Raw genomic sequence first — 26,369 nt, forward strand, 5'->3', positions numbered from 1 at the left:
TCAGGGTGCCTAACTGTATGTCTTTAATAGTCATTTCATATATAATTTTGTTGCAAACACAATTACACCTCCATTATTCTTTTCAAACCTAATTCTTAGTGCTTCAGAAATATTAAGATTCGTGACTTGATGCAAGTTTCTGGACAATGAAGAAATTGGTATGTTGCACTTGTATGTTGCCCATAAGATATAATCCAAAATAAACAGAAGCCCCTGTTTTGAAAATGTTTATAAAATCACAGTCACCCTCCTGGAGATTCATCTGCAGGAAAATGGCACCAGATTTTGGCGAGGCTCATTATGATTATACAAGACGCAATAGAACAACTCTTGTCTGCAGCTATTTGTGCCTGTATGGCAAAGACTGACATAACAGAGGTTCCTTGCTGAATTTCATCTCTCATTTTCTCTGACATTCAGACTCGTTCTGGTTACTTTGGCAGTTTCACAACTTGTAGACTTCATCATATGGAATTCGCCCCACTCCCTTCCTAAAAAGTGCTTATAAATCTATTAAACATGCATGAAATTAAAGGTGCACTTCAACGTCAGCTTTACAGAAAAACCTCCACATGCCCCGCCCCTCCCCCCCCTCAAGAACCACCACAACATTGCTTAGGATTATCTATTTATTTAAGTTCAGTTAAAACAAACATACAATGTTTCATTGAAACTGTGTTGCGCTCTCTGCCAACAAGTGCAGTCAGACTGTTGGCCTCTAACAATACAGCGGATATTCACATATGTACACGGATGTACCGCAGGATGCCTGAAGCCGATGGCCTAACAAAGCTGTTAGATCATAAAAGTTGTTAAATTGCTGCATTCAGGAGATTGTAACATCCATGGCAGATTTTACAGGAAAAGCATACATGAACCTGAACTACGCTTTTTATGGACCCAAGTGACGCCTGTGTTTACTGCAACATATACATTTGTAATAAATACAACCGTAGTGTTTTCCTACACACCTCAGGTGTTAACACGTTACCTCCATTTTTGTAGGTATTCCATGTTGTTGTAAAAGGACCTTTTCCTTTGACAGTTGTTACACAGATGTACAACATGAACAACTCATTGAAATGATGTAATATTCAGTAATGAGAGAGGAATATATACATAAAACTCGAATCCCAAACCTACATTATATACATTATACTTACAGTATATACACACATACAATTTATGTACATAGACTATCATAAATATTGAAAAATAGGCTTAGACTTAATGGATTAATGTTTTATAAATAATGTTACACTTATGACTGAAATATCATGGAAGACGGTAATGTCTAACTGAGGTGACAAAACAGTGGTTTAATACTGAAGCTGCTCTTTCAGGTGGTTTGTTATGTACGTGACTTTAGACAGACAAGTTTCAAAAAAACCATACATTCGAAACCAAGCCAGCCAAGTGGAACTCAACTGTTGCAGGTAGAGAGCCAGTCAAAGAACAACACAATGTAAAAATCGAGAAATTGCTACACTAGGAGAACTAAGTGACACCTATCATGCAACATGATGAGGCGTCATCACAATTTTTTTTCTCCTCTCTGGCTGCCAAGAAGGACTGCGGAGTGACTTCTCATTTCTACCTCCTCTCCTATGGTTACTGAAAGGAAGGAGGGGTTATTTTTCACCTTTTTTTTTTTTTTTTTTTTTTTTTTAAATACTGGCAAGGAAAGTGTTTCCATCCCTTATGTGCTACAAATTACTCAAAGGTAGACAACATTTTAAATCTCTTCCACTGTTCTAAGTTGGTGAAGTGGAAGAAGAAAAGCTGCCAAAGTACCGAGGCACACGCTCAGCACTCCTACTCCTGTACAGTGATCAGGTATCATGGGATAGTTAGCCACGGATGTCAAGTACCTGAGGCAGAGAAGTACCTAAGGAGCTTTAGTCAGTGCTGACTCCAGGATTGTTAATTGTCAGTTGAGTACCACTGAACTAATGATACAAACAACACAAAAAGGAATCTAACTTCTCATTACAGTTTTATATTACAGACTTAGTGACCAGTACTTACAGCCATGCAGAAGTATCAATACAAAATACCTGCAATTTTTTCATAGATTTTAAATGGCTGGGCAGAGCTTGATGTTATCTGCCAAACAATGACTATGATTTAGATTTGTTCCTGATTGATTCTATAAGAGCAAAAAGTCTTGGGCACTGTCTAATCAATGGAATACAGGCCCCTACTTGTTCCCTCTGACATAAATACCGAGCAGAACATTGTAAAATGGATTTCTAAAACATTAAGTTAGATGAAGACAGCTCACCACATTGCCATGATTATTTCATTAATAATCTCTATCTAGGCTTTTGTACCCGATATTGTTGTGTTTGAGAACCTCTTATAAGCCAAGTACGCTGTTACACAAGTGTTATTTCTCTTCAACCTGGGATAAGAATGAGAGATTAAACATGCACTAGAAACAAAACAGCTATCACAACCATACAGCACCTGTTTCATCAGCTAGCTAGCTAGGGCTCATTAAGAAACTTACCTATTTCTGAAGCAAACAAGTATGAGATGACTATCCAGTCTATGAGGTTATCTTTAGTACTACTATACAGTATAAATTGGAAGAGGAATCCCAGTTGTGTTTGTGAAGAGAGTTTGTACCAAGCACGAAACACTGGTGCAGTTATTTTGTGGATTTGACTCACAAACAGAATAGTCAAGTAATTCAAAATCCAATAATGGATAAGTAATTTGAGAAATACTGTACAGTTTTGGAATATTATACAACTGGTAAACTACATTAGGACCTTTTTCTTTTCCTACTGTTTCAAGATTGGACAGAAAAAAAAACTGACAAACATTGCTACAACTGACAGTGGACCTTATGAATAAACAGAACTCCAGGAGGGAGTTTTATATCAATGGCATGATATGCTTCAGTGCCATTTAGTTTATATCTACAACAGAAAACAAAAAAACAAACAATAAAAAAAGCAAAAAACCCCAAACCCTGTCTTACCCAATTGCACTATTAAGTACCTCAAGAAGGGAAATGTCAACACCACCTTTTTGAGTTCTACACTAAGGTATGTTTTCCTCAAACATACCTCTTCTAAAGGGTCATTATTTTTTAAAGCTTGAAAATTTGGGTTTCCACACCATTTTTAGAAACAAAGATAACTGTAGTTTAAAATTAAGTATAGTGAAATAGGATTTTGAGGATTATTTTCACTATACTTCAAATTAATTGAATTTTATGGGAAGCATTTAAAATTAGAGGATTTTGACTTAAATTGGTTTATCTTCTGTTTTGGTAATTAGGAATATTTTTAACATAAGTTTTCTTCTAGTTATGCCTCTACAGAAAGGCAAACTAGATTTAATTTAGGACACTGATTAAATACTTTTATGAGCTCTGCTATGATATTCTTTCATTCTTTTTAGAAAAAAATGTTTCTTAAAGTCAAAATAGTGCTTTTGAGGTCCATAAGAATTTTTGGTACAAAAAATAATAGTGTTTCTCTTTCTCTCTCTCATTGGTTATTTCAACACTTTGCTGTAAATTAAGAGTCATTTCTCACATCAAATGGTTCCATTAGGCACATTCAAGTAAAATAACAAAATATCCAAGTAACAATGACGAAAGCCAAACATGGCTTGATAAAAGTCTACAGAGAGTTCTGTCCATTCTCTGGAATGGAATAAAGTTGTCACTTCCTTCAGCCAGACACTCATAATTTGATGTCAACATCCATTTCCATCATGCAGAATAGTTTCTTAAAGGCAGAGTTCAGGTATTCTACAATCAGAAGAACCATCAACAAAGAATCTGCATTTTAAAGGAAGCTGAATAGCTCATTTTCATTCTCAGTAGGTATCTGAGTGAACACTGGCATTTGAAGTGGAGTAGCGAGTATTAGACCAGGACAGTTAATGGCCATCGGATACATCACTATGGGTCCAATCTAGAATAATCAGTGTCATACACCCAGTCATCACAACTATACCACTTAGAAAGAATAACGCAGCCTGAAAAGAGAAAATATAAAGAAGCGTTATCAGTTTTTGCTACTGTAAGTCATGCTCATATAACACACAAATGCTGCTGCTCATGGGGGAAGGAGCAACTAGTGAAAAAAAACTATCACAGTAAGCAATAAGGAGATGGGCATCTGTCTTGTAACTGGGGTCTTTTTTCAAATAATACCTTTTTTTTCAATATAGCAGACCTCACCCTCAACTGATGGAAATTAACGTAGCTCTGCTGCTAGCAGTCAGGCTGTGCCACTCTGCACTGACATGACTCTTAAGTCAGTAAGTCTGAGATCAGTAAAAGCACCAACACCAGTCAGTCAGGAAGACATAAATGATAGGTGGAGGTAAACTGTCATGAGGTAAATTAGGTAAGTAAGTCTTGAAAGAAAATTTAAGGGAGAACTGCAAGGCTTTTTCGGATAGCACTTGTCAGTAAACTGTTGAAAGCTGGTTCTCATCAGCATCAGAATGACCTAGATGTAGCACTTTTCATTGTAGCACTCATCATTGAGATGAGGAGATTAAAAGAAAAAAAAAAGCCACTGAAGTGAATTGAGCCTTGTGGTGGCTATCTCCTCAGTTCTGAGTACCTATATAACTTCTGTATATTAATTAAAATGACATTCGATGCCAATTCATTGACTTCCTTTACTAGGATTTCAAAGTCATGAAGAAGGAAACTAAAGTTCTTGCTCTGCACTAGTAAAAGCAAGTGTAACCATTCTATATTTATCTATACATACCCCAATCTTTTGCACTGACTTCATTGGTTCCTTCTTCACTAGTTTGATATAGAAGGCAGAAGGCAGAATAAAGATCAGCATGGCAGCTGCAGATGCACCTGTGTTTACAGAGCACAAAAATAAAATTTTGTTAACAGGTAAGTGTAAGTGAAGAGGTAAGTATAATTTTATTAGATTGTAACTGTAATTTCCAAGACTTAAGGAACTGCCCAAAATGACATGAAAATGCTTACCAATGAATCCGAAGATGTCTCGAATAGTAGGGACGAAGATAACAAGCACGTTGGTAAATGCCAGAAGAACAATTGTAATAGAACAGTGACGCCACCAGCTGAACTCTTTCCCTGCCCACAGTAGCTGGGTAATGGAACTACGAATCTTTTAATGAAAAGAAAAATGTAATAGAAAAAGACAGGTTAGTTTTCATTGTCAATGTAATAGAGAGTAACCTGAATTTGACTTTCAAGTGTTTTAACATTTTCCTGAAAACTTTACATTTTAATTAAAGTTGAAAGAATTGAAAGTAAAAATCTATTTTAAGTCTGCTTTCAGTTATCTAGATTTTAAAAGCAGAGCAATAGACTGAGAATCCCAAGGAAAAAATCTCTCTTTTTAACAATGATAAATCATTTTTTTCATTAAATCTAAGGAAGTTGCTCAACAATATACAGCTAATTGGCCAGAATTCCTACTAACAATGTACTTACAAAACCAGGCTGATTTCTGTAAGCTGGTAACATAAGTTCTTTTAGAAAGTGGCAATCTGTTCCACCACCGCCAATTAAATCATATCAGGAAAATGATACAGCTGTATGTCTTTGTATCTACTGCTTTTAAATGTTGGCTATTTATTTATTTCATTTAACAGTACAGAGATATTTCAACAAGCTTACTAGAATAATTTTTTTCTTCCACATTAGAGAAAAATTCTAGAAATTAATACATTGAAGTTGCCAAATCAACTAATGACTACAGCAGGACAGATGAAAAATGGTAGTAAGATTAAAAAAATCACTTACTGGGAAAATAACTACAGGTACAGTAAGGGTTACAGCCATAAGGACAGCGAGACGCACAATAAGAAGAAGAACATCAGGACCCAGATAAGCCGAGTAGGTATGAAGCAATTCTGATTCAACATTTCCTAAAAAGAAAACAGAATTTTAATTAGATGTAGTTAACATAGTTCTCAAGACAACTCTGTCTGCACAATATCCTAAGTGAATCTAGGAATCCTAAGTTAAAGCAATGTTAACCAAGAACTTCACAGTTCTTGGAAGTACATCTCCAATTTTATGCAGTGATAACTTGGAGGCAATGAATCTGTTTTAATTCAATTTTAATCCTGTGCCTTCAGCCTACTGATCTACTTTTGGGTGCAGGCTTATAGAAATATTAAAAAAATGCAGTGTATTTGTAACCTAAAGTAAGAGCTTGCTTGCTCTACCTTAAAAATAATACTGTGGTTTTGCAGAGCATAATTTATTTAAAAGAAAGCAGTGATGGCAATATTTACCATAAAACGTTAGGTATCCAAAGAGAGCAGCCAATAAATACATGAGGAACATGGCAAAAAAAGATACATAGGACACATTCATCATCCTTTTACGGCTTCGGCTGTAAGGAGAAAAAGAAATACTGTTAGCAATGAGTGGATGGCAGTTTACAATACTTTGTTTATGCAGTGAAATAATGGTCTCATATCTAGCATTTACCCTTTCAGTTCTTCGTAGATGGGAAGAATTGCAGGATGGCAGACAAAAGAGAACGTTAGGATTGGGACAGCATAGACAGTCTGCAAAACAAATATGTATTTTTTTAAATAAGCAGACATTAGAAATACAGTTAAAAAAATCCAAAAAATTCCATTTTTGGCTTAGGTTCTCTCTTTTATTTTTTTCATAAAGACTAGCTATCCTTTATAACTGAAACTTTGGCAAAAGTGAAACAGCAATTTTATGGTTATTTTCTTATCAGACCCTGAGATACCAAATACTCTCAGATCTCACTGAAGTCGATGCTGAACTGAATGTATTGTATTTAGAACGATTTCTGCAACTCATCATATCCTGATGTTGATATTGGCTATTATACATACTTCTTTCCCATGTGTTAAGATTCACCACTGTAATTGAGCTTATTGGTCAGAGTCAAGACTTGAATAAATTAGGTCCTTCTTCTCTTGTGCATACAGTCTCTTTCAGTGATTTTCAACACAGAATCTGATTTTCAGTCTGTTACCTGTGAGTTGAAGATGAAGTATTTTGGCTTGCAGGCATCATCGCTTGTTATGTTTTCATTGACCAAAGGCGCCAGTGTCGCATTTATTAATGTTATGTTCACTACGTCACTGCCCATAGGGCAAGGAATCTGAAACATCTTCCAAATTACCTAGAAATAAAGCAATATATTTATTGTTACTTTGACTAATGCAATATGTAAAACTTTTCAGTAGTTTTGTTTAATTCCACTTCAAAATGCAGTTGGAAGTCTACAGAATTATACTTACAACGATCAGGAAGAAGACCATGCAAAGTAAGGAAAAACCACTGGTATAGCCCAAATACCCTGTAATCAAGAAAGATAAAAAACAAAGTCTAAGATACAATATTCATGCCAAAATAAAAGAGTATTTTCTGAACAGGATTTCCTTGGATTGACATTTTCCTTACATTGCATAAACCAAATTAAGTATATATCAACTGTAATTAATCTCAACCCAGATCTGGAAGTTCTCAAAGACATGTAAGGAAAATGCAGCAGTGAGTTTGTGCTGCTGAACTTATCTTTTTTTTTTTTTTAATAAACTGTGTGATTTTTCATTATTATATACTAAATGTAACTGTAGGATTAATTCTCGTGGAATAGCCTCTGCAACAAGTTTGCCTTCAATTCTGTTTTTAATCAATTCATTTAACTTGTAGGAATTAATGACTTTAGAAAGCAATTCACATCAAGACTTTCAGTTATTAAGGTTTCAGTACAGGATTACTTGAACAAATAGTGTATTATCTAAGTTATTCACATATATCGCTGAATTTCATGTAAGGCATCTGGTACAAATATTCTACTACTGCTTGGGAACTAGAATGAAAAAGCTGACTTCTATCTACACTGGAAAGACAATTTAACTGCCCAGGGCTAGCATTCCTATTCTATTGAGACTGTTACAGGATTGCTAATAACACCATTATACTATTTCACAGCTGACCAAGACAGGTCAAACTCTGTGATTAAAACACAAAGTACTGCTGATCCTTGTTCTAAAGCTCTCCTATCTATTGTCCTTTTGTATTCCACAAACACACGTTGCCTTAGAGGCACTCATCTTGACCCTTTTTTTTTTTTAAAGCAGGTTGAGAACAATTACCTAAACACTGAGAAGTCAGATGAGACAAGCTTAGAGACGCTGTCAATTCACACAGCACTCCAAGACTCAAAACATCCCATTAGCCATTTCCTCACAGTATTTTCAATGCATTTTAAACTTGATTGTACTCTATTGCTTACCTAAATTTTTCAGTAATGACAGGGGGAGAATGAGGATGACAGACACCAGCAGCACTAAATAGTCGCCATTAAGATACCATTCTCTGTAGGAAAAAGAGTATCTGTAATTAATTGAAGCATTGAAAAGTTACATTTGTGGTTAGTCTTCACACTTATCTTCTCCTACAACATGTAGCTGCTATTTACATAAATGCACTATCTGATATCACAAAGGATTAGCATTCAACTTACTACATGGACCTAGTGCCCTACAATACCTTCCCATCTCACCCCAAACCTACATTGTGCCTTTCCTTTAGTGTCCTTTTCCAAAATTAATATGCATCTGGAAGTCAGAAGACAAAGGTAAATGATTGACCAGAAGGAAAGCCAACTGGGATAAACCATGAAAAACAGTAATTTGCTTAAATGTTGATTCCCAACTCTCCAGATGTATTAGAATACAGCAGGGCCCCAGCAAGGTAATAATCCACTTTAATGGCAATAAAATTCTGTTGGGTGCCCTGCAGGTATTAAAGAAAAACAGATGAGGGCTGGAGTTAAGGCAGTAGCTCAAGCCCACTGGCTGGAAAATACGAAAAAGCAGTGGGATTCTACTGGAAGCATGTTTAGTCCCTTCCAGTAGGAAAACAATGGTTAAGAAGCTCAGAAGTTTTTTCTTTCACATTGGTTTTGCCCTTTATTCCACAAAAAGCAAAAGCAACTTTTGAACAAACATTTTAGAGAGCTAGAAGGTGACCATCTTCCTTTGAAACACGGGAAAACAAAGCTAATCTCTGTAAATATAATGCAGTTTCACTGAACTAACAGGAAAACTGATCTCGAGTGGTTTATCATGGCAGAGCAATTGCTTCCCTTATCTGATCCTACAGGAATATCCCATATTCTTTAAATAATTCAAGAAACACTAAGCATTTATTTCCAAACATTGATACTTTAAATACTGGTAGATAATATATACAGAATATATTTCAAAATTGTATGTTATTTAGATAAACAAAATTTTATTACCCAGTTGGAAATTTGTGCATTCAAACTCAATGGCTGAATTATAAGGCTATTATAAGCCCATATGCTAGTTTAAATATGGAGTAACTTTAACAGACTTGCTCTGGATGTATGTAGCAAGTGAAAAAACAATTTGATTCTTTCCCCAGTTTTACCTTGGATAGCTGAACGTAAAAAAAAATGTATTTTACAAAGTTCAGATGTGTAGGACATTAATGTGGTAAGCTCTTATTTCTCCTCTATTTTTTAAATGTAACATGGAAATTTAAAAGAAATCAGAGCAGACTCATGGCATTTGTGAGTCAGAACAATGTACACAATGTTATTGTGTATCTACGACGAAGAGCATTTGGACTTTCAAACCAAGGACTTAACAGATTTTCAGTGAGGACTGAAGAATGGGACTGCACAGCTTCAAAATACAGCTGAGTATTTTAAAAATTGCAGAACAAACTGTAAAAATTGAGATAGCCTTTGTAATATTGTTGCAGAATTCCAGAACATTTTCTTCTACAGTAAGCATTATTTTGGGACATTTAAACAGGTAAGTGCTTACATTTTAGGCACCAGGCTGCCAGAGTGGAATCCATGCCAATGGTAGCCACCCAGCCTCCCCTAAGCAATGCATGGAGAGAGTCAGTTAAATGGGGTCCACAGTTGCTACAGCACTGAGAAAAGATTTACTTTAAATCAGTGTACAGCTACCTAGTATCAGCCAACAAGAAAACACTGTAAATACAAACTCTGACACTGCTGCCGCAGTTGCGGAGCAGCAGCTTTATTTATGTAATGCAACTCACAGTGCTGAAACTTCCCTCTTCAATTACAACTGATTTTGAATTCTTCTCTGAAGACAGGTCAGTGAAAAATATTTGTCTCCAAACCACCTTGTAAGTATTGCCAACTTCCTTAAGAAGTGGAACATAAGGACTTGGATTCAACCAAATGAGGGAAATGAATTGTCCCAGAATGAACTTGTAAGAACTACACTATTAAATAAATCAGGTATTGTATTATTCATCTGAATACATTAAAAAAAAAAAAAAAGACTAGCACTGTCATCATGACAATATCCATCAGCAAGCTGTATGAACACCAAATGGCTTGAACCCCTTGGGGAACACAGGCAGAAAAATGCCTACCTTCTGAACTCAGGCTTAGGTGTAAGTTGGAGTCTTGAGCTGCTCAGCCCTCTCAAGACTGGGACACTTCAGGACAAGGCACAGAAGTACAACTCTGAAGAGTGAGATTTATAGCACTTAACTCTATCCATCTAAGTTAGGCGTCTTGTTTTAGTTAACTGTTTTTACATACCCTCTCAATACAGAGTGATATGATAAATCACTCATTGGAGATGCCCAAAACAGGTGTCTAAGTCAGGTGCACTAAACTGGCCACTACAAAGAACCTTCTCTCTCAAAGATTATACAAATACCAGATTACAGATGAGCTCAAAATCTTATTTTCAGACCAGTACAGTTAGGTAACATGAACTCTACCCAAGGCATCCTCACTAAGAGCCAAGCAGGAAAGCCACAATGGAGTTAAGTTGTCTCCAGGACTAAATGGCATGATTCAGTTCATGCCATGAGTTCATGATTTTGGTCTCAGGCATGTGAACTTTTAGTTCAGGGTTTAGTTCCCACACCTTTTTTGAAAACTGCCCCTTTTGACATTCATTACGTGACTTCACCTAACTTACATTCAGTCATTTCCTACAACGTTAACATGAGAAAAGCAGAACAACCACTGGAAACTAGTTGGAATATAATTTAAAAAACAACACATAATAGTGTTTACCTTTCCTTATCAAGAGTATGTACTGCCATACATGTTACACGTACATACGTTAACACTTACCTGAAGTTCTTTAGAGAACAGCTTTCTGTAATAAGATGCAATACCTGTGTTTTTCTACCCTTTTCCAAGGACAGGCTGGATCTAAGTGAAGTGGAGCACTCAGGGAAAGGGCAAACTTACTGTATCTCTGTCTGAGTAAGAAGCTACCCTATGGTGTACCGAACGTGGTCTTCATATAAAAATATATACAGTCTCCAGATTTGTTTCTCCTAATAGTTTCTCTGATGAGGAGTTCTAACACCTACCCTGTGTTCTCTTCGATGTTCATAAATGTCTTGATGACCAATGGTAACTCATATTTCACTATGAAGAGGTAGCTTGACATAGCTGTAGGTGAATAACATCATAGATCATTACAAATATAGAATATGTCACAAGATGCAAGAATCACATAACATGTTTCATAACCTCACTTGAACAGAAGCAGTTAATGAACACATGTTGTGTGAAAAAAAGTCTCCACAATAAGTAGGGAACAATTATTATTGACAATATAGACATTTTAAGATCTTGCCCTCACCTCCAATGTTCTGCATTGTGATTGATCCAGAAGCAGCAAGTTTTCCAGCCATACCAAAAGCCTTCATTCCCAATTGTTCATATAATAAAGATCCTAAAGAAAGCAAAACAACCCATTGGAATGGCATTTCCCCAAAACATAGTATGAGACAAATAGCATGCTTGCAAGATAGTACTTTGACATACCTCCTTCATTGGCAGTCTTCAAAAGGAGATGTACTGAATACAAAGAAACTATTGAGACAAATAGCAGGAGTATCCTGGGGGTGGAAAAACATGCAACTTTTTAATAGCCATAAATGACTTATTGTAACCTTATTAAACAAAGGCAGATCAAACAACGAAATAAAAACCGTATTAAAATATTATCTGGGCATAAACTGTAGACTCTAAGGCCAGCTAAAAGCATTTTGAAAACCCAATTAATGCCTCATTTAAAAAGGATTTTATATGAAAGTGCATTTCAGAGGAACACGTTTTAGAGGAATTCTAATGTAGAGTTAACCTAGTCAGTATAAGGTAGCAGAAGGAAGAACAAGTATCAGGTCATTACAGTTGGATACATTTTATATCAATTATTTCACAAACTACCAATGGCAATGGTTTTATATCATTGTTGGAAACAATGTGTTTCTCCTGTCTTCCTTGTTCAATAGTATGTCCTGAGTGTATCATCAGCTAAAACTGCAGCTGAAGACTACCTTAGTCATGAACAAATCAGCCTTTCAGCTTAAACATGTAAACGTGTTTCTTTTTTTTTTTAAATGTAAAGATGAATCTGCAAAAGCCTTGAAGGACGTAATGAAAATGAATGTATGTTGAGAGCTGTGCACTTAGTCTTCAAATGGAAATACAAGTTTACATTAAAAATATACTTTATTAGCTCAAAAGTTATTTTTCCTGTGTGATTACATGGAAGTTGATAGTGGCTTGTTTATCTTCTCCACAGATTTTACATGCTGCATATATTACTTGCAGAAACACAGTTCTGAAACACCTACAATTCAGATCTCTGAAGTGAAGCACAGCAAATGCACTACCTGGAGTGGCACACTAGGGGGGACTTCTTTACAGCTGATGAACACTGTGGAAAACTACAGTGTATTCAACCCCCCCCCGCCCCCCCCAGCCCTTCTTAAACCAAAAGGAAGAAGCTACTTTACTATAAACTTAAGAAGCAGCACATTTCCTAAAAAACATGAAGCTCCTTTTGGATCTCTCAGTGTAATCTGTCAATTTCCTTTTGAGTAATTTTTAGCATTGCTGAAATTAGTAAATATAGTACAAAGACTTGGAAACAAGAACATCTAAGAAAAAAGCTTCACAGATCTGTTCAAGGGATCCAGGAAACTTGTGTTACCGTGCCAATTCTACACCAACGCATGCACACACAAATAAACCTCTGTGTTTCTGATAGGCACAGATTTAACCAGGATTTAATTTAGGCATCAACTAGGAACAGTACAATGAGATGCTTAAAAGGTTACATTTAATTACGTTTAATTAAAACAATACAGGTTCTGGATCCTTTGGTCCTAACCTTGAATAGCTGCTTAGAGTGTTGACAAGATCAGTCAGCAAAATCATCTAGAAGCTCACTCAGTTTCTGGCTTCAGGACCGTATCACTCGTTCATTTAGTACAGCGCTGACAAGTGATTCCACGCAGTCTTCTAAGAATTTACTGTCATAATCAACTGCATCTGGATCTGAATCTGTAACCTAGTTATTAAAAGATGTCTGTGATGCCCTCATTGTCATCATAAGCCCTCAGTATCATTAGTGATTGACAATTCTGCTTTCCTGCAGCAGAACTCTACCAACTACATCAGATCTTGAAGTGTAACAGGCTAGTTTATCTTTGAATCAGCACTACAGCAAATAGATTTCAATGCACTATCTGGAAATGAAAGGTAAATAAATGACCTCAGCACCCAATTGTTAATTTGATAGCTTTAAGCATTCTTTCCTCTTCAGAAAAGAACCCCCCCCATCACGTATAGATCTGTTTAGATATCCAACTTTGTATTTCCTTCTCCCTTCATTTTTGTTTCTCCTCAGAGATGTTTTAACTTATATTATTCTGGTTATCTTATGCCTGCTGTAAAACATCTTCAAAGAGCATGAAACTGACATGTGAACAGGTGAAGTATCTCCCTATTATGAATTTATGGCAAATTGTTCCTTCTGCTTAGTATCATCTAAGTGAGTATTAGGATTCCCATTTGCACAGAGTCACTTAAATTGCATGTTGTGTGAGCCAAACTGCCTTCAATATATGAAGCATCTCCTTTCCCAGGACATTTAGAAGCACTGTAGGTAACTGTTTCCTCATGCAATTTCCAATTGCGCTACTATGGTCTTTTCCTATACCTGAAAGGATCTGCCAATACAGATCTAGCAATAAAGACACACCGGTTATTCCACATGCAGACAGACAGGGATTTTTATAGGTGTAGTTCAAATCAGTTCCCTGAATTGAGTAAAAAGCACAGCAAGAAAAAGGATTTCTTTGTTGATGTAAATACATTATTCCTTAAAGGCATATGTCAGTGGAGGAAAAGGAGACCCCAACCCCGATCAGTGGTACCAGGATATTGATTTTTTTTAAGAGTAGAGAAGGCCAGATTTACAAAGGACAAAAATAATCCTCTTCCTCCTAGTTTTTTCTTCTAACTCACTACAGCCAAATTCTGTACTTTCTGTGCAATTATGACTTCCAGTAATGACCACAGGAATTTTTTTTATTAGTTTTCATGTGAATTCTGGACTTTTCAAGGGAAGTCTATCAGTTATTCATGAAGAATCTACAGCTAAGAAAGCAAAGGTAAAGTCACTTTAAATCATTTTTACATTAGAGAACTTGCAATGTACATGTTTAGTTTTTACAAGTCCCTCCAAACGTATCACAGCTGTTTCAATGAAAACAATCCGTAAATGCAGTCCCGCATCTACAGCAATGACTGGGTTATTTTGTAAAGGTCAATTTTTAACCTCAAACATTTATTCATTATCAGTTACACATCAGAAAGTTGTTTTTTTGATGAACCAAAAGATACTTACACAAAAAGAGCAATTCCAGTGTTAGCCATGGCATAAGAAAGACCAAGGATGCCACTACCCACAATAGCATTGCTCAGATTAAATACTGACATTCCAAAGGAAGTAGTACCCGGATGCTGAGAAAAGGGAGATAGGTCATAATTAATAGAAAGTCGTTACTATTTCAGAATTAAAACAAACATCTATTTGGCAAGAAAGCATTTTTTTCTGGTTTTGAAGGGTCATTACTAGGTACTTACATACTGAGTTTCGTATTTCTTCTTTCCAGCGTTGGAGTCGAGCAAGAAATTCTGATTTTCCGGATCCATATCTGCGTAGTGGCTGGAGAAAACATCATACCATCAGCGACCATCGCGGACAAACTCACGCAGCCGCATCCCGAGTACCGTTTCCATTGGAAAGTGAGGAAATCGCACCACCCGCCCGCGGGGAGAGCCTCCCGAGGGCACGGCACACCGCCCGCACACCTCTGCGGCGGCTGCGGCCCCGTTCCGTCCCCGCACGCCTCGCCCCGTGCCCGGCGGAGCCCCCTGACCTCTTCATGGCGGCCGGCTTGGTGGGGTACGGATAGCTGAAGTCGTTGCTGTTGGAGCTGTAGCTGCTGCTGTCCTCGTCGGGCGAGATGTTGAACTTGCCCATCTCGGCGCTGCTCATGTCGCGGCGGGGCTCTGCGCGGCGGTGGCGACCGCTCTTTTGTCCTTGGCGGCGGGGTGGCCGCGCCTGCAGGAGGGGGGGGGGGAGGGGGGGGATGAGAAAGGAGGGGGGGGGGCGACGTCAGTGCCGCAGCGGGAGCCGCGGCCCGTCACGTGGGCGGCGCGCGCCTGCCCTCCGCCGAGTGGAAAAGTACCAGCGCGCGGGGCGGGGGGCGCGCAGCGCGGGGGCGCGCGCACAAAGGTGGCGGCGCGGGCACGGCCCGGCCCCGGCCCCTCGGATGGGGCTGGGGGAGCGCCGTCCTCACCTCCCGGGGGGGGGGGGGGGGGGGGGGGGGGGGGCGCGGGGACCGGGGCAGCACCGCGGGGAGATTGTCACAGCGGCGCCCCCGCCCTCCTCCCCTCCGGCTTCAGAGGGATAACAGCAGGCTGCGCCGCGGCGGGGCTTTATTCATTTATTTTTATTTCTTTCCCCCCTCTCTCACCCTGCCCGGGATGCGGCAGCGGCCGGCGCACAAACGCCGAGCCCCTCCGCAGCCCCCCGAGCCGCGCCTTACCTCTGGCTGTCGGCGCCGGGGCGAGGTTTCCTCGGGGCAACCAGGCGCTCCTCGCAAGGGCGAGCAAAAATCCTTCGCTACTAAAAGCGGCGGCGGGACGAGCGTCCGGCTAACCCCTAAATAAATAAAGGCAGGGAGGAGGATAAAACTCGCTCCAAGTGCCGACGGCGCGAGAGGCGGGCGAGAAATAGCGTTTCCCGTGGGGCGGAGCGGTGCGAATGAGGCGGCGGCGCTGCCGGTCTGACGGCCCCCGCGGGGCGCCGCTGCTCTTCAGGCAGGAATGCGGCCGCGTCATCGCGGAGGGGCCGCCCGCCGGTACCGCACCGCGCCGCCCCCCGGCCGGCCCGGCCCGGCCCGACCCTGCCCTTCCCGTCCGGCCCCCAGGGGACGGCAGCGTGCGGGCACGGTGAGGCGAAGCCCGCTGCTTGCCGTGGGGCCGGTGCTTGCGGTACGGGGTGCGCGCTGAAATTCCCATCAGGGGAGCGCCTCAGGCTGCGTCGCTCCGTGCCCCAGCCCTACGCAGGGCGGCGGGGGGCACTCCCTCGACGCCTCCCTCCTTGCCCTCGCCTGGACGCGGCCGCTCACGAGGGGCGAGGCCCCTCAGGGCTCCCGGCCCCGCAGCGCTGCGTGAAGCGACACGGCCCGGGGGGGGGGAGGGGGGGGCGTGAGGCGCGAGGCCGGGCCACGACCGTTAACGCCGCGGAACGTTCCAGAGCGCGCGGGGGGCGGGGCTGGCGCGCGAGCCGTGGGGCCGAAAATTTTCCATCCCCGCAGTGCTGGCCCCGCCCCCACCCGCCGCGTGACGTCACTCCCCCCTCAGCCCCTTCCCCTCCTCTCCCTCCCCTCAGCCGCTGAGGCGGGGCGGGGGCGCTGCGGCGTCTTCCCGCCGGGTGCCCGGCAGTGGGGGGGGGGGCGCCGAGGGGCCCTCTGAGGGACCGGGGGATCCCGTGAGGGGACGGGGAGCCCTGGCGGCCACCCGAGGGGTTTGGGGGGCGTTTTTCGGCCCCCGGCCTCACGGCGTGCCCCGGGGCCGGGTCGCTCACCTTCTCCAGTCAGCGCGGCGCTAGGCAGCCGGTAGCGGTGTTTGTGAGGGAGGGCACGCCGACCTCGCCGTTGTGGGTTTTGCTCCTGTCGCAGCCAACGAGGAGACATCGCTAATGTTCTGGGGGCAGTAACCTGCGGAGACACTGGCAGTACATCCTTCTGAAGGGTGGCTCAGCCTGCGCTGACTGCTGCTCAGTCCGGCCCACCACGAAGTCAGTGCAGACCCCGTCACAGGTGTGGACCATTGGCCACGAGCAGTACAATTTCCATAACAGAAAAGTTACGAACTCAAGTTACAGAAAAAACCGCCACAAACTGATGTTCGATGTGACAGAAAAAACAGCCTCACTGTACAAGTGCTTGATTTTTTTTTTTTTTTTTCCAGAACTGTCCTTGTATATAGAAAACCACGATGAGGTTTCTGCGCTCGTTTATGAGAATAAAAACTGGTAAAATACATTTAGGAAGAAAAATCGCAATTTCTGTGTCTAATGGCTCCATTATTGGAGGGCTCGCTGTGCGGCGTGTGAGTGCTATTCGCACTGCGCTGGAATATCGAGTCTGTAAAATCTTTGCCCATTTAGCCCGTTTGATGGTCCAAATGGTCTACTTTTTCAAGCGGTTTTAAGTAATGCCTCACTGATTGAATTATAATTTTCCTGACTGTAATTGCCAAGAATGTCCTTGGCAAAACATACATACAATGTGTTTCATCCAATTTTGAAATATATTTTGTAATCAGAATAATAAAAGTTAATATTCATCAGTTCCTCCCACCATAGTTTCAACAATTCGTTTGTTTTCATTGGGACATTGCTTTTCTTTCTCTCTCTCTCTCTCTCTTTTTTTTTTTTTTTTAAGTGTTATGTTCTTTTTTCCTTCCCTTTCAGCTTCCTTATCATTTATCCCCCTGTCTCCCCTTATCATTTTACCTTCATTTTTTCCCTTTTATTTTGTTCTATCGAGTGTACTCATTCCAAGATTCCTTACAAAATTTGAACACTTAGGATAGTTAAGAAGGAACTTTTTGCAAAATTTTGAAGAATAAAGACTTCTGAAGATTTTTATTTTCTAAATACTGAAAAATGGTTCTGTATTTTCTTGCATATAGAGCTGTGGGTTATTTGTCCTGGTCTTCCTATGCTAGTTAGATTCCTCTTGCTGAAAGACCATATAATCATTTAGGGAGGAGTATTTACACTTTCAAAATAAAACAAAGCAAAACCAGACAAACGAAAATAAGGTATAGTATTATATGGATGTTGTCAAGTACGATTTAGTCTTTAGTTAGGTCTTGAAGAAACTGAGTTATCTACACATATATAGAAATGAACTAGAGTTTCTGGGTTATTACACAGGAATGCAATAGGGTTTTTGTAGCTGGAGAGCTATACGCTGTACACTTCCAAACTTCTGTTTGCAGCTTTATCTATACCATAGGTTGACCTCTCACTCTGATATGGCCTACCAGTTCTCAGTATGATTTGTGAATGATTGTGAATGATTTCTTTTAAAATTGGATTTGATTTTTTTTTTTTTTGTCTTTAGAAAAAGGAGTAGGTGGTAACTGTGTTTTTTCTTTGGTTATGTTTTAGCAAATAGAAGGCCTTTATAACATGGGAGGTTCTTGTTTCATACTGTTTCTTCTTACATATATAAACAAACCTGGTAGAATACTTCAAACTACCTGTAGCACATGACCAGCAGAGTAATTTATGTTTATGGTATGCATCGAAAAGTTGCGTGTACAGTAACACTGTAAAAGCCGAGTCTGTCCACATGGTTTTTAGATGATACTTCCTAAACTGCCCAAAGGACATATAATGAAATATGAATGTGGTATGCAAAGCAATCTGCACTGAAAGCTGCGTAACATTCAGTTTGCCCATGTCTTGTGTGTGAATACTAGAAAAATTTTTATACTGTATTTTGCATCTGGTGAAACCCTAGGTACTGCTGAGAGTTTGCAGAAGGGTGGTAATGCAGGGTAGTGTCAGAGAGCTGAGGGCTGTATTGTACCCTGACTGAGCATCTGCACTCTGGCCTCCTCTGCACAGCAGACACGGTCGATCACGAGGAAGGTGGAAGTGTGGGTGAGTGTGGAGAAGACAAGATTCACAGCTCTGCCGCGTAGACCCAGTGGTCCAGAAAGATGCAGATGGGGCTGAGGATTCCAGCTCCCTTCCAACCAGTCTGGTTCATTCTTACCTCACATTGACTGCCTGTGGCAAGCAATTAATGAAATTATAGGTTTTGATTATATGCTTTCTCAAACAAAACTTCTACTGAAGCCAAGAGGAATTACGAGTGTGTAAGGAATGCAGGATTGCATATCCTGCCTCTTGGGCTTTGTGATGGTGAGTCGGAGTTACATATTAAACTTGGTTTAAGCCCTAATTTTTTCCCTCTGTGTTTATCCTAGTCTAGTTTCAGTTTTGCAATATGAAAACAACAAAATCACTACATTAAGAGCATAAGCAACAGCATTCTTTTAAAAAATAGTACATTTACTATAATTATAACTTGGATTTAAACCAAAAATAGGGAGACATTCTGAATCTGAGTTTTAAAGCCATCTGAGTATGCTGCTACGCTGCGGAAAACTCAAAACAGTGGGTGCTGCATATGATGTGTAGTACTACTCATCCACATGAAACTGTCAGCCTTAAATGGACACTGCCAACTGCTATAAAAATAATTTTTACTTTATGTTTTTAACTCTGTAACATTTTTAGGGGGCTTAAAAATAGCATTTCTCCATCAGTCCTGACTCATCTTTTCCACTCAGCAAACACTGATTTTTTTTTTTTTTTTTTTTTCTGTGTGAAATTAACATGAGTTTTTAAGTACATCTTTTCATTTTTTCAGCATGAGTCTAGAAAAGTATTGGGAATGGGATTTGTTAGTTAACTGAAACTAGCATTTTCTATAAGCCATCCCACATATTATTTTTAGATTTTTTTATGGGAATAAAAGCTACTATTTTTGTTCTTTTACTATTTGCTGGTGGCAGAGAGTACAACTTAAGATACGCATTTGGATTCCCAGAGATGTTTTCACCATAATTACAGCAGTCTGTACATCAGTACCACTTACTATGTCAGCAGATCTTCGAGCATATTGTCAACTAAAGAACGCTTCAGATCTTGGAAAACTCACTGGCATTTTTGTGGATCCCTTGAAAATAGTGTAAGTTTAAAAAATTTGACAGAGCTCTCTAGGCAGGGCTCTGTGAAAGAACTGTATTCAAAAGGGAAAAATATCTGTGGTACGTGGTACTTGTGTAGTTACCAAGATGCTTCTGAGCTTCACCAGTTAGAGTAAGTGTGGATGCATTGATGGAGCAAAAAAGGCAAGCTAAGGCAGGTGATCAATAAGCTGTATTCTTTGATGGAAAACAAAGCCTCAGTGAACCACCAAGGTTAGCTCCCCACTTCAAATTGCTTGCCAAAAAATATACTGCAAACTGATAGCAATGCAAACATATTTTATTTGGATCTCCATTCTGTAAATGCTTGTGTGAAATTGTAACTACTATCCTTTTTTTGTTTGTTTGTTTTTGGAAAACTGCTGCCATTTCTAAATATTTTGAGGACTGGATCCTACTCTGGGGGCAACAACCACTACCTACTGAACTTAAAATTCCACTTTTGATCTACATCTATGTAAAGTACGAGAACGGCTTTTCACAGTACCACAAAAAGCCCCAAAAATCTGATACTTTGTCCCTGACAGTGGCCAATAGAGGATTCTTCTGAGAGAAAACATAGGAAGGGGCATAAAAGGAGAGCCATGCAGTTTATGTTCTAGGTTATTGAGATTGTATCTACATTTGTATTTAATGCTTTCCTATAGTCATCTGCATGAAATTGTTAAACCCATGTATAATCTGGCATTTATCATAAGCGATGGCAAAGCTTGCTTGGGCATTTACAAAAACTTCTTCTGTTTATTTTTTTTTTCCAAAATATCTTCTTGATCAATATACTTGAGATCCCTAGGTTTTGCACAGTAAGAACTGGGTTTTATGTACCTTTATTATACTTTGCACTGTGGTCTTTCCTGAAGCCAAGGAGCCGGTCGTGGTCAAGCTGATAAAAACTTCCACATCTTTACTTTTGCTGGATTCGTGTACTAGAGAAAATGAATATTGCTATAGGTATTATAGGTGTTTTCTCATTTCTTAAAGAATAACATTTAGAAATTGAAACCTGGACTTCCCTACAAAATGTCAGGAAGCAGATTTTATTTTATTTTTTCATTTTTTGTGCATTAACACATTTGCAGTGTGTTCAGTCTGATATAATATGCATGTGCATATTTTAACTTCCCGAGGAAGGACTTTTCCACTGGCTTTTTAGATTGAGCTTTTGCTGTAGATCTAAGTTGGCTGGTGTCCACATGTAGAAAACTTGTAGCAGTTTATTTTTTATTCTGGAAAGATGGTTTTTAATTTTTAATATTTATGAGCAACATTTGTAAACATTTGGAGTGTGGTAAGAAAAATCGTTCTACTACCTGAGCGTGGACAGTTTTTCAATGAGCAAAATGGACATCTTCAATTTAGTCAGAAATCCGCATGGGTCAATTCCTCGCAAAAATTTGGAATGGTTAGATAAATCTCTCTCCCTTATATACAACGAAAAGATGGAATATAAATTGGTGGAAAACATACCACGTGCACTCAGTACGGTAGGAAGGACATTTTTGTTTATATCCATACTGGAGAATTTCTTTTCTTGTAAAGATGTTGCCCCTTCTGTTTATCTCCTATGTGCAGGGTACTTTTACTGCTTATTTAACAGCTGCTGAGTCACACTTTTGCTGAATGACTGACAGCCTCTGCTTCTCCTTAGAGTTGTTAGACCCTCCCTGCTGTGTATCAGGCGAGGAGTGTTACGCCCCTTGCTTGGGAAATGAAAGGATGACACAGCATTACAGCTGAATTCACTGAAAATGCTGTAAGCAGGAGAAGAAAGGCGTTTAGGCAGCTATGTAAAGTAAATCAAAATCTATCCACATTAAATCATTTACTGGCAGTAATGACTCGTTGTTATTTAAAGGAAAGAATATGACAGTGTTCATTCCAGTGTGCTGAGCTAGGAGGTTTGCAGTGCGGTAATCCAGGGGGAATTTTGCTTGAATATTTAAGGAGTACTAAACCTGGGGGATAGATGTTACTCTGTTGGTTATGTTTTCTGAACAAATATCTTCATAACTACAGTGGTTAAATCTAAATCTAGATAATCTACAGTTTATGATACCAATATATAATATATATTGAATAGTTTGTGAGGCCAAAATAAGCTACAATAAGCTGTACACATTGACTGCCTTTTCATAAATGTAGGCAGGTTTTACTATGGAACCATAAAATATGTCCATTGCATTTGTTTCTCTTTCCTGTATGGTGTTTTAAATTTTCTCTGCCTTGAATGTGTAAGTACATTTGGATTGTGACAAGCAGAATCCACTGTAAATTTACAGAAGTATCTACAGCTATTGCTTATTTTAAAATCCTCGAAGTAGTTGGTTTATATAGCTGCTAGGAGCACAATTATCCCATAAACATCATGGCACTTCACATTTTGTTTAGCCATTTGCGTTCTTTGTAAAATGCGTAGGTATAGTCTTTTAACTGAGACTGAAATTTACCTTGGACCATTAAAGATTTTACTGTAATTTGTCATGTAAACACGTGTCTTTTTGAGAGTTATTGTGCCCCTGTGATACGGGATAAATATTCTCTGGATCAGCACACGTGGAACAATCCACATACCTCGCAACCACCCCCAAAGAAATGCAGAACATCTACATCACAAGTTCTCCCTTTTATTCCATGTAAAATGCCCTTGCATGCATTGATAAGCACATGCAAAGAAACTTAATGAGAAGGTGATCTTGACTGCTGCTAATGAGCAAGGAGGCTACAGGAAGTAATGCAGCCTGGAATCCCTTCACCAGAAATTTAAGATTATTTATGATCTTGAGAAATATCGTTAAGTAGATCCACTAATTAGTGTTGAAATAAGTAATTTTTTTAAAAGGAGAAGCATGCTTTTTAGTCATCTTTGGAGTTAATGATGGCTAGTAAATGTTATTATTAAACACAATTTGTTCCTTTCTGTTCTGATTACTAAGTCATTTTTAACATCATGTTAGTGTACTGAAATCCTCAAGGTCATAATCCATATTTGTATAATCTTCTAGTAAAAAGTCCAAAATGGACTCTCACATGAGAAATGCTAAGATAATATCAGTGAGAATTTGGCTGCAGGATGAAGCAGAGTTTAGGCAATAATTACTATATCAATGCACTAGACAATTTATTTATTTATTTATTTTTTATACACGTTACAAATATTATTAACTTTGACATTTTTAGGATTACACATAACAAATACCATTCATTGTTGAATAGAAACTCAAACCTTCATTATTGTGAAAATTGACTTAGAAAACACACATTAAAAAAAAAAATATGTTTTTGTTTCTCTTAAGATATATAAGGCAGTATCACAATGGAGAGAATAACTGAGCTGGACAAAATCACACAAACCTATCCCTGGAGGTTCCCTAAGTGCAGGCAAGACATCTTTTGTTTTATTTATTTATTTATTTATTTTTGCTTTGCTTCTCCCTGTCTACCTAATGTCCATGACCCATACTCCTGAGATCAGATTGGCACCTTGTAAAACCTTTATAACAGAAAAAAAGACTTCTCGACTGTTTTTTAATTTTATGCAAAGTTTTGAAATTAACTTATAGTGAGGCTTTGCAAGAAAAAGAGAGACTATAGGCGGAGGAGAACACATTAGAAGGAATCACAGAAAGACAGAAAAGTCTCCAGCAAGGCCAGTTCATTACTTTATTCACTAGATTATCATCAAGAATGTGTCGTGGACCCTTCACCACAGAATTACCCAGGCTGAGCCCTTGCCTATTGTATTGTTGCAGGTCAGTGGCACAAAATGATCGTATGCTGTCATCCCCAGACTGAAAGGCTTGAGTGTCAGGGTACCTATGACTAGCACAGAGCTACTTTGGCAACTCTTTTTACATTTATTTCTGATATCCCTGAAAGTCTATGACAACCAAGAATTGGCTGTGCCTTTGCATATCCCTTTGTCCTAGCAATCCCTTCCAGTTGTAACAAAATCTCCTGCTGGGACAACATGTGGAGTAGGAGTGTGGTGCTAACCTGAGAGGAGCTAGTGTCGGAGTCAGGACATCAGCAGTTCGCTTGAGGATTGGGCCCTGTGAGAAACCCCTGCATTTCTGTGGATGCGGAAACCTGTAGTGTGTGATACCTTCTGCTTAGGCTTGAGGGAAGGAGCGAGCCTAGGGCTGCAACTGCAGTGGGGCTGGAGTGGGGCTACAAAGATGGGAGACCCCCTTCTATGTGTACCCTGTGCCAGGGGCAATGGCACAGCCTTGTGTGAGGCTCTCTCAGGCCTCTTAGGGCACAAACAGGCCTTAGGTGACCCAAGCAGCTTCACCTGCGACACACACCCTGCCCGTGTAAGCTCAGATCTGGGCATCCCGTTCCTGCTGGCACTGTGTTACAGGCATGCCCGTGTCCAGCTCTCTTGCAATCTGGGTTTGCTGGCTGCCTTCCTGGCTGGACTTTGGACCTACGTTACAGGCAACTTTGTCTCCAGCCCAATTCCTGGCCTGACCTTGAACTTGTATTATGGGAAGCCTTGTCTCTGGCTCTCTCCAGCAAGAACACCTGGCTGCAGCCCCTGGGTGGACCATGGACCTAGTGCAATACCCATTTCTGGGGCTGCTGATGGATTGTGTCCCTCCTACCAGCCCGACCCTGCCCAGGTGCTGTGGGACTGCCCTGTTGGTGGTGTCTGCCTGCCTCTGCTGGGGTTACCCTAGGCTCCTGGCACGTCCTCCCTTGTGGCACACGTGGGGCTCCGACCAATGGAACAACCATGTCTGGGCAGCAGAGTGCTGCAACCAATTCTGGCAGGGCTGGCAAAGCTTATTTTTTGATACTAGCATCTAGTTTCATCCTTCTTTCAGGTGCATGTAGAACCATTTTGTCATTTTGCTGTTTTTATGTTTACAAGCTACTGTCAAGTATTTAAAAAGAAAAATGTATCTACCTCATTTCTTGGGACCGTCTAGCTTCGCTGAACAGCTTGGAAAGAGCACACCATCAGAAGGACCCCGCTTTCTCTGTGTGCCTTCATAGGCTATTAGTCTTCATGACACATGGAAAGATGGTCCAGCTTCATGTTAGCTACCTATATGTTTTTTGATGACTCTAAGTACATGCAGAAGAAATAAATATAGATATGTATTTTTACCAAAATATTACAGCATTTATATCTTTTACTACTGTGAGGATTTTGTATTTACATATTATGTTGGTTGTAGTCAAAGGCATTCAGTAAGAATTTGGCCCCAGTCCTGTAGTTAATAAAAGGAAGGTGTGGGAGTCTCACCGTGCAGAGTCACTACAAGCTTTCATGGGTAAACAAAATACTTTCTTACTGAGTACTACATTTTTTTTTTTGTTGTTGTTGTTAATTTTAGTTCTAGTCTGAAGATCCAGCTGCTTATAAATCACGAGGAAGGCAATATTAGATTATGATGATCTATTTTTGAATGCATAGCAAGCTAATCTCTAGGTGAGCATCTGAACCCAGTGTTCAGGGAACATCCTTTCCATTTTAAAGTAGAGCTGATCTTTCCTAACCAGAACAAATCTGAAAGCTAAAAGTATTGAAGAACAGTAAGGTTCTGTATTAATTACAGAGTATAAAAACGGCAGTACTGTTATTCTACTAGGTTTTATTTTCCTTATTAACAAATGAATTAAAAAAGCAGTATTCTACTTCTATAAGTTAATAGGAGGACTATACAGATATATGTATTTTGTAAAGCACGTAGGGTTGTAGTACTTTAGAACATTGCCTTATCTGGTTACATGCTTATGTACACACAAATCCAGTTGTACACACTGCCATATGTAGATGATCATCCCTGTATGAGACCACATGGTTATTTAAAAAATATATTCCAGCAGTCGAAGTTACAAATGTTATTATGTGCTCATAAAATGTGTGCAGTTTCTGTAATCAGTCTGTGACTCTTTTTAAACATTATCAAGACTTGTATGACTAATTCAGCCTTTTATCTATCTTGGGATAATCATGTAAAAGCTAGGCACGCAGGAATGCTGCACTGATAATATAATTGGTTGTGTAAATCTGAGTGGGTAGGCACTTGGATTTTCTTCAGTCAGTTCTTCCTAGCCGCTGTCTTTGAAGCTGTAATCCTTTTGAGCCAAGCACGGTCTCAGGTTCCAAACACACATTAGTGCCGTGATAAGAAACTTGTTGCAGAAAGGTTGTGCTTCGTTGAGGTGCTACTGCTCCCACGGCCAAACCAGCAG

General features: G+C 39.8%; 1 protein-coding gene and 1 long non-coding RNA gene across 3 annotated transcripts; one reads left to right on the top strand and one right to left on the bottom strand.

Moving 5' to 3' along the window:
* Positions 1-615: 615 nt before the first annotated feature.
* SLC38A2 (solute carrier family 38 member 2) lies at positions 616-16,049 on the bottom strand. 2 transcript variants are annotated; one of them, XM_035331522.1, is made up of 16 exons: positions 15,914-16,049; positions 15,242-15,426; positions 14,946-15,027; positions 14,707-14,822; positions 11,832-11,905; positions 11,647-11,739; positions 11,372-11,453; positions 8,259-8,341; positions 7,258-7,316; positions 6,990-7,139; positions 6,464-6,543; positions 6,265-6,365; positions 5,768-5,892; positions 4,982-5,126; positions 4,749-4,846; positions 616-3,999 (listed from the first exon to the last, which is right to left on the bottom strand). In XM_035331522.1, exons 2-16 carry the CDS (start codon positions 15,358-15,360, stop codon positions 3,901-3,903), a joined length of 1,506 nt encoding a protein of 501 aa, XP_035187413.1. In that variant the 5' UTR covers positions 15,361-15,426; positions 15,914-16,049; the 3' UTR covers positions 616-3,900. The 2 variants fall into 2 exon arrangements, with proteins under 2 accessions (XP_035187413.1, XP_035187409.1); XM_035331518.1 differs by having other exon boundaries at positions 4,749-5,126.
* Positions 16,050-16,120: 71 nt separating this feature from the next.
* Positions 16,121-17,733, top strand: LOC118169828. Its single transcript, XR_004752299.1, has 2 exons — positions 16,121-16,361; positions 17,343-17,733. It is a non-coding gene; the product is annotated as an uncharacterized LOC118169828 (long non-coding RNA).
* The last annotated feature ends 8,636 nt before the right edge of the window (positions 17,734-26,369 follow it).

The sequence above is a fragment of the Oxyura jamaicensis genome, chromosome 1 (assembly GCF_011077185.1).
Source record: "Oxyura jamaicensis isolate SHBP4307 breed ruddy duck chromosome 1, BPBGC_Ojam_1.0, whole genome shotgun sequence".
Classification (NCBI taxonomy): Eukaryota; Metazoa; Chordata; class Aves; order Anseriformes; family Anatidae; genus Oxyura; species Oxyura jamaicensis.

Excerpts from the sequence above, each read along its gene's own strand:
- SLC38A2 (XM_035331518.1), bottom strand. The coding sequence starts at position 15,360 with ATGAGCAGCGCCGAGATGGGCAAGTTCAACATCTCGCCCGACGAGGAC. Across the intron at positions 15,028-15,241 it reads AAGCCGGCCGCCATGAAGAG|CCACTACGCAGATATGGATC; the intron begins GTCAGGGGGCTC and ends TGTTTTCTCCAG. Across the intron at positions 5,127-5,767 it reads TACCTGTAGTTATTTTCCCA|ATTCGTAGTTCCATTACCCA; the intron begins GTAAGTGATTTT and ends TTTCATTAAAAG.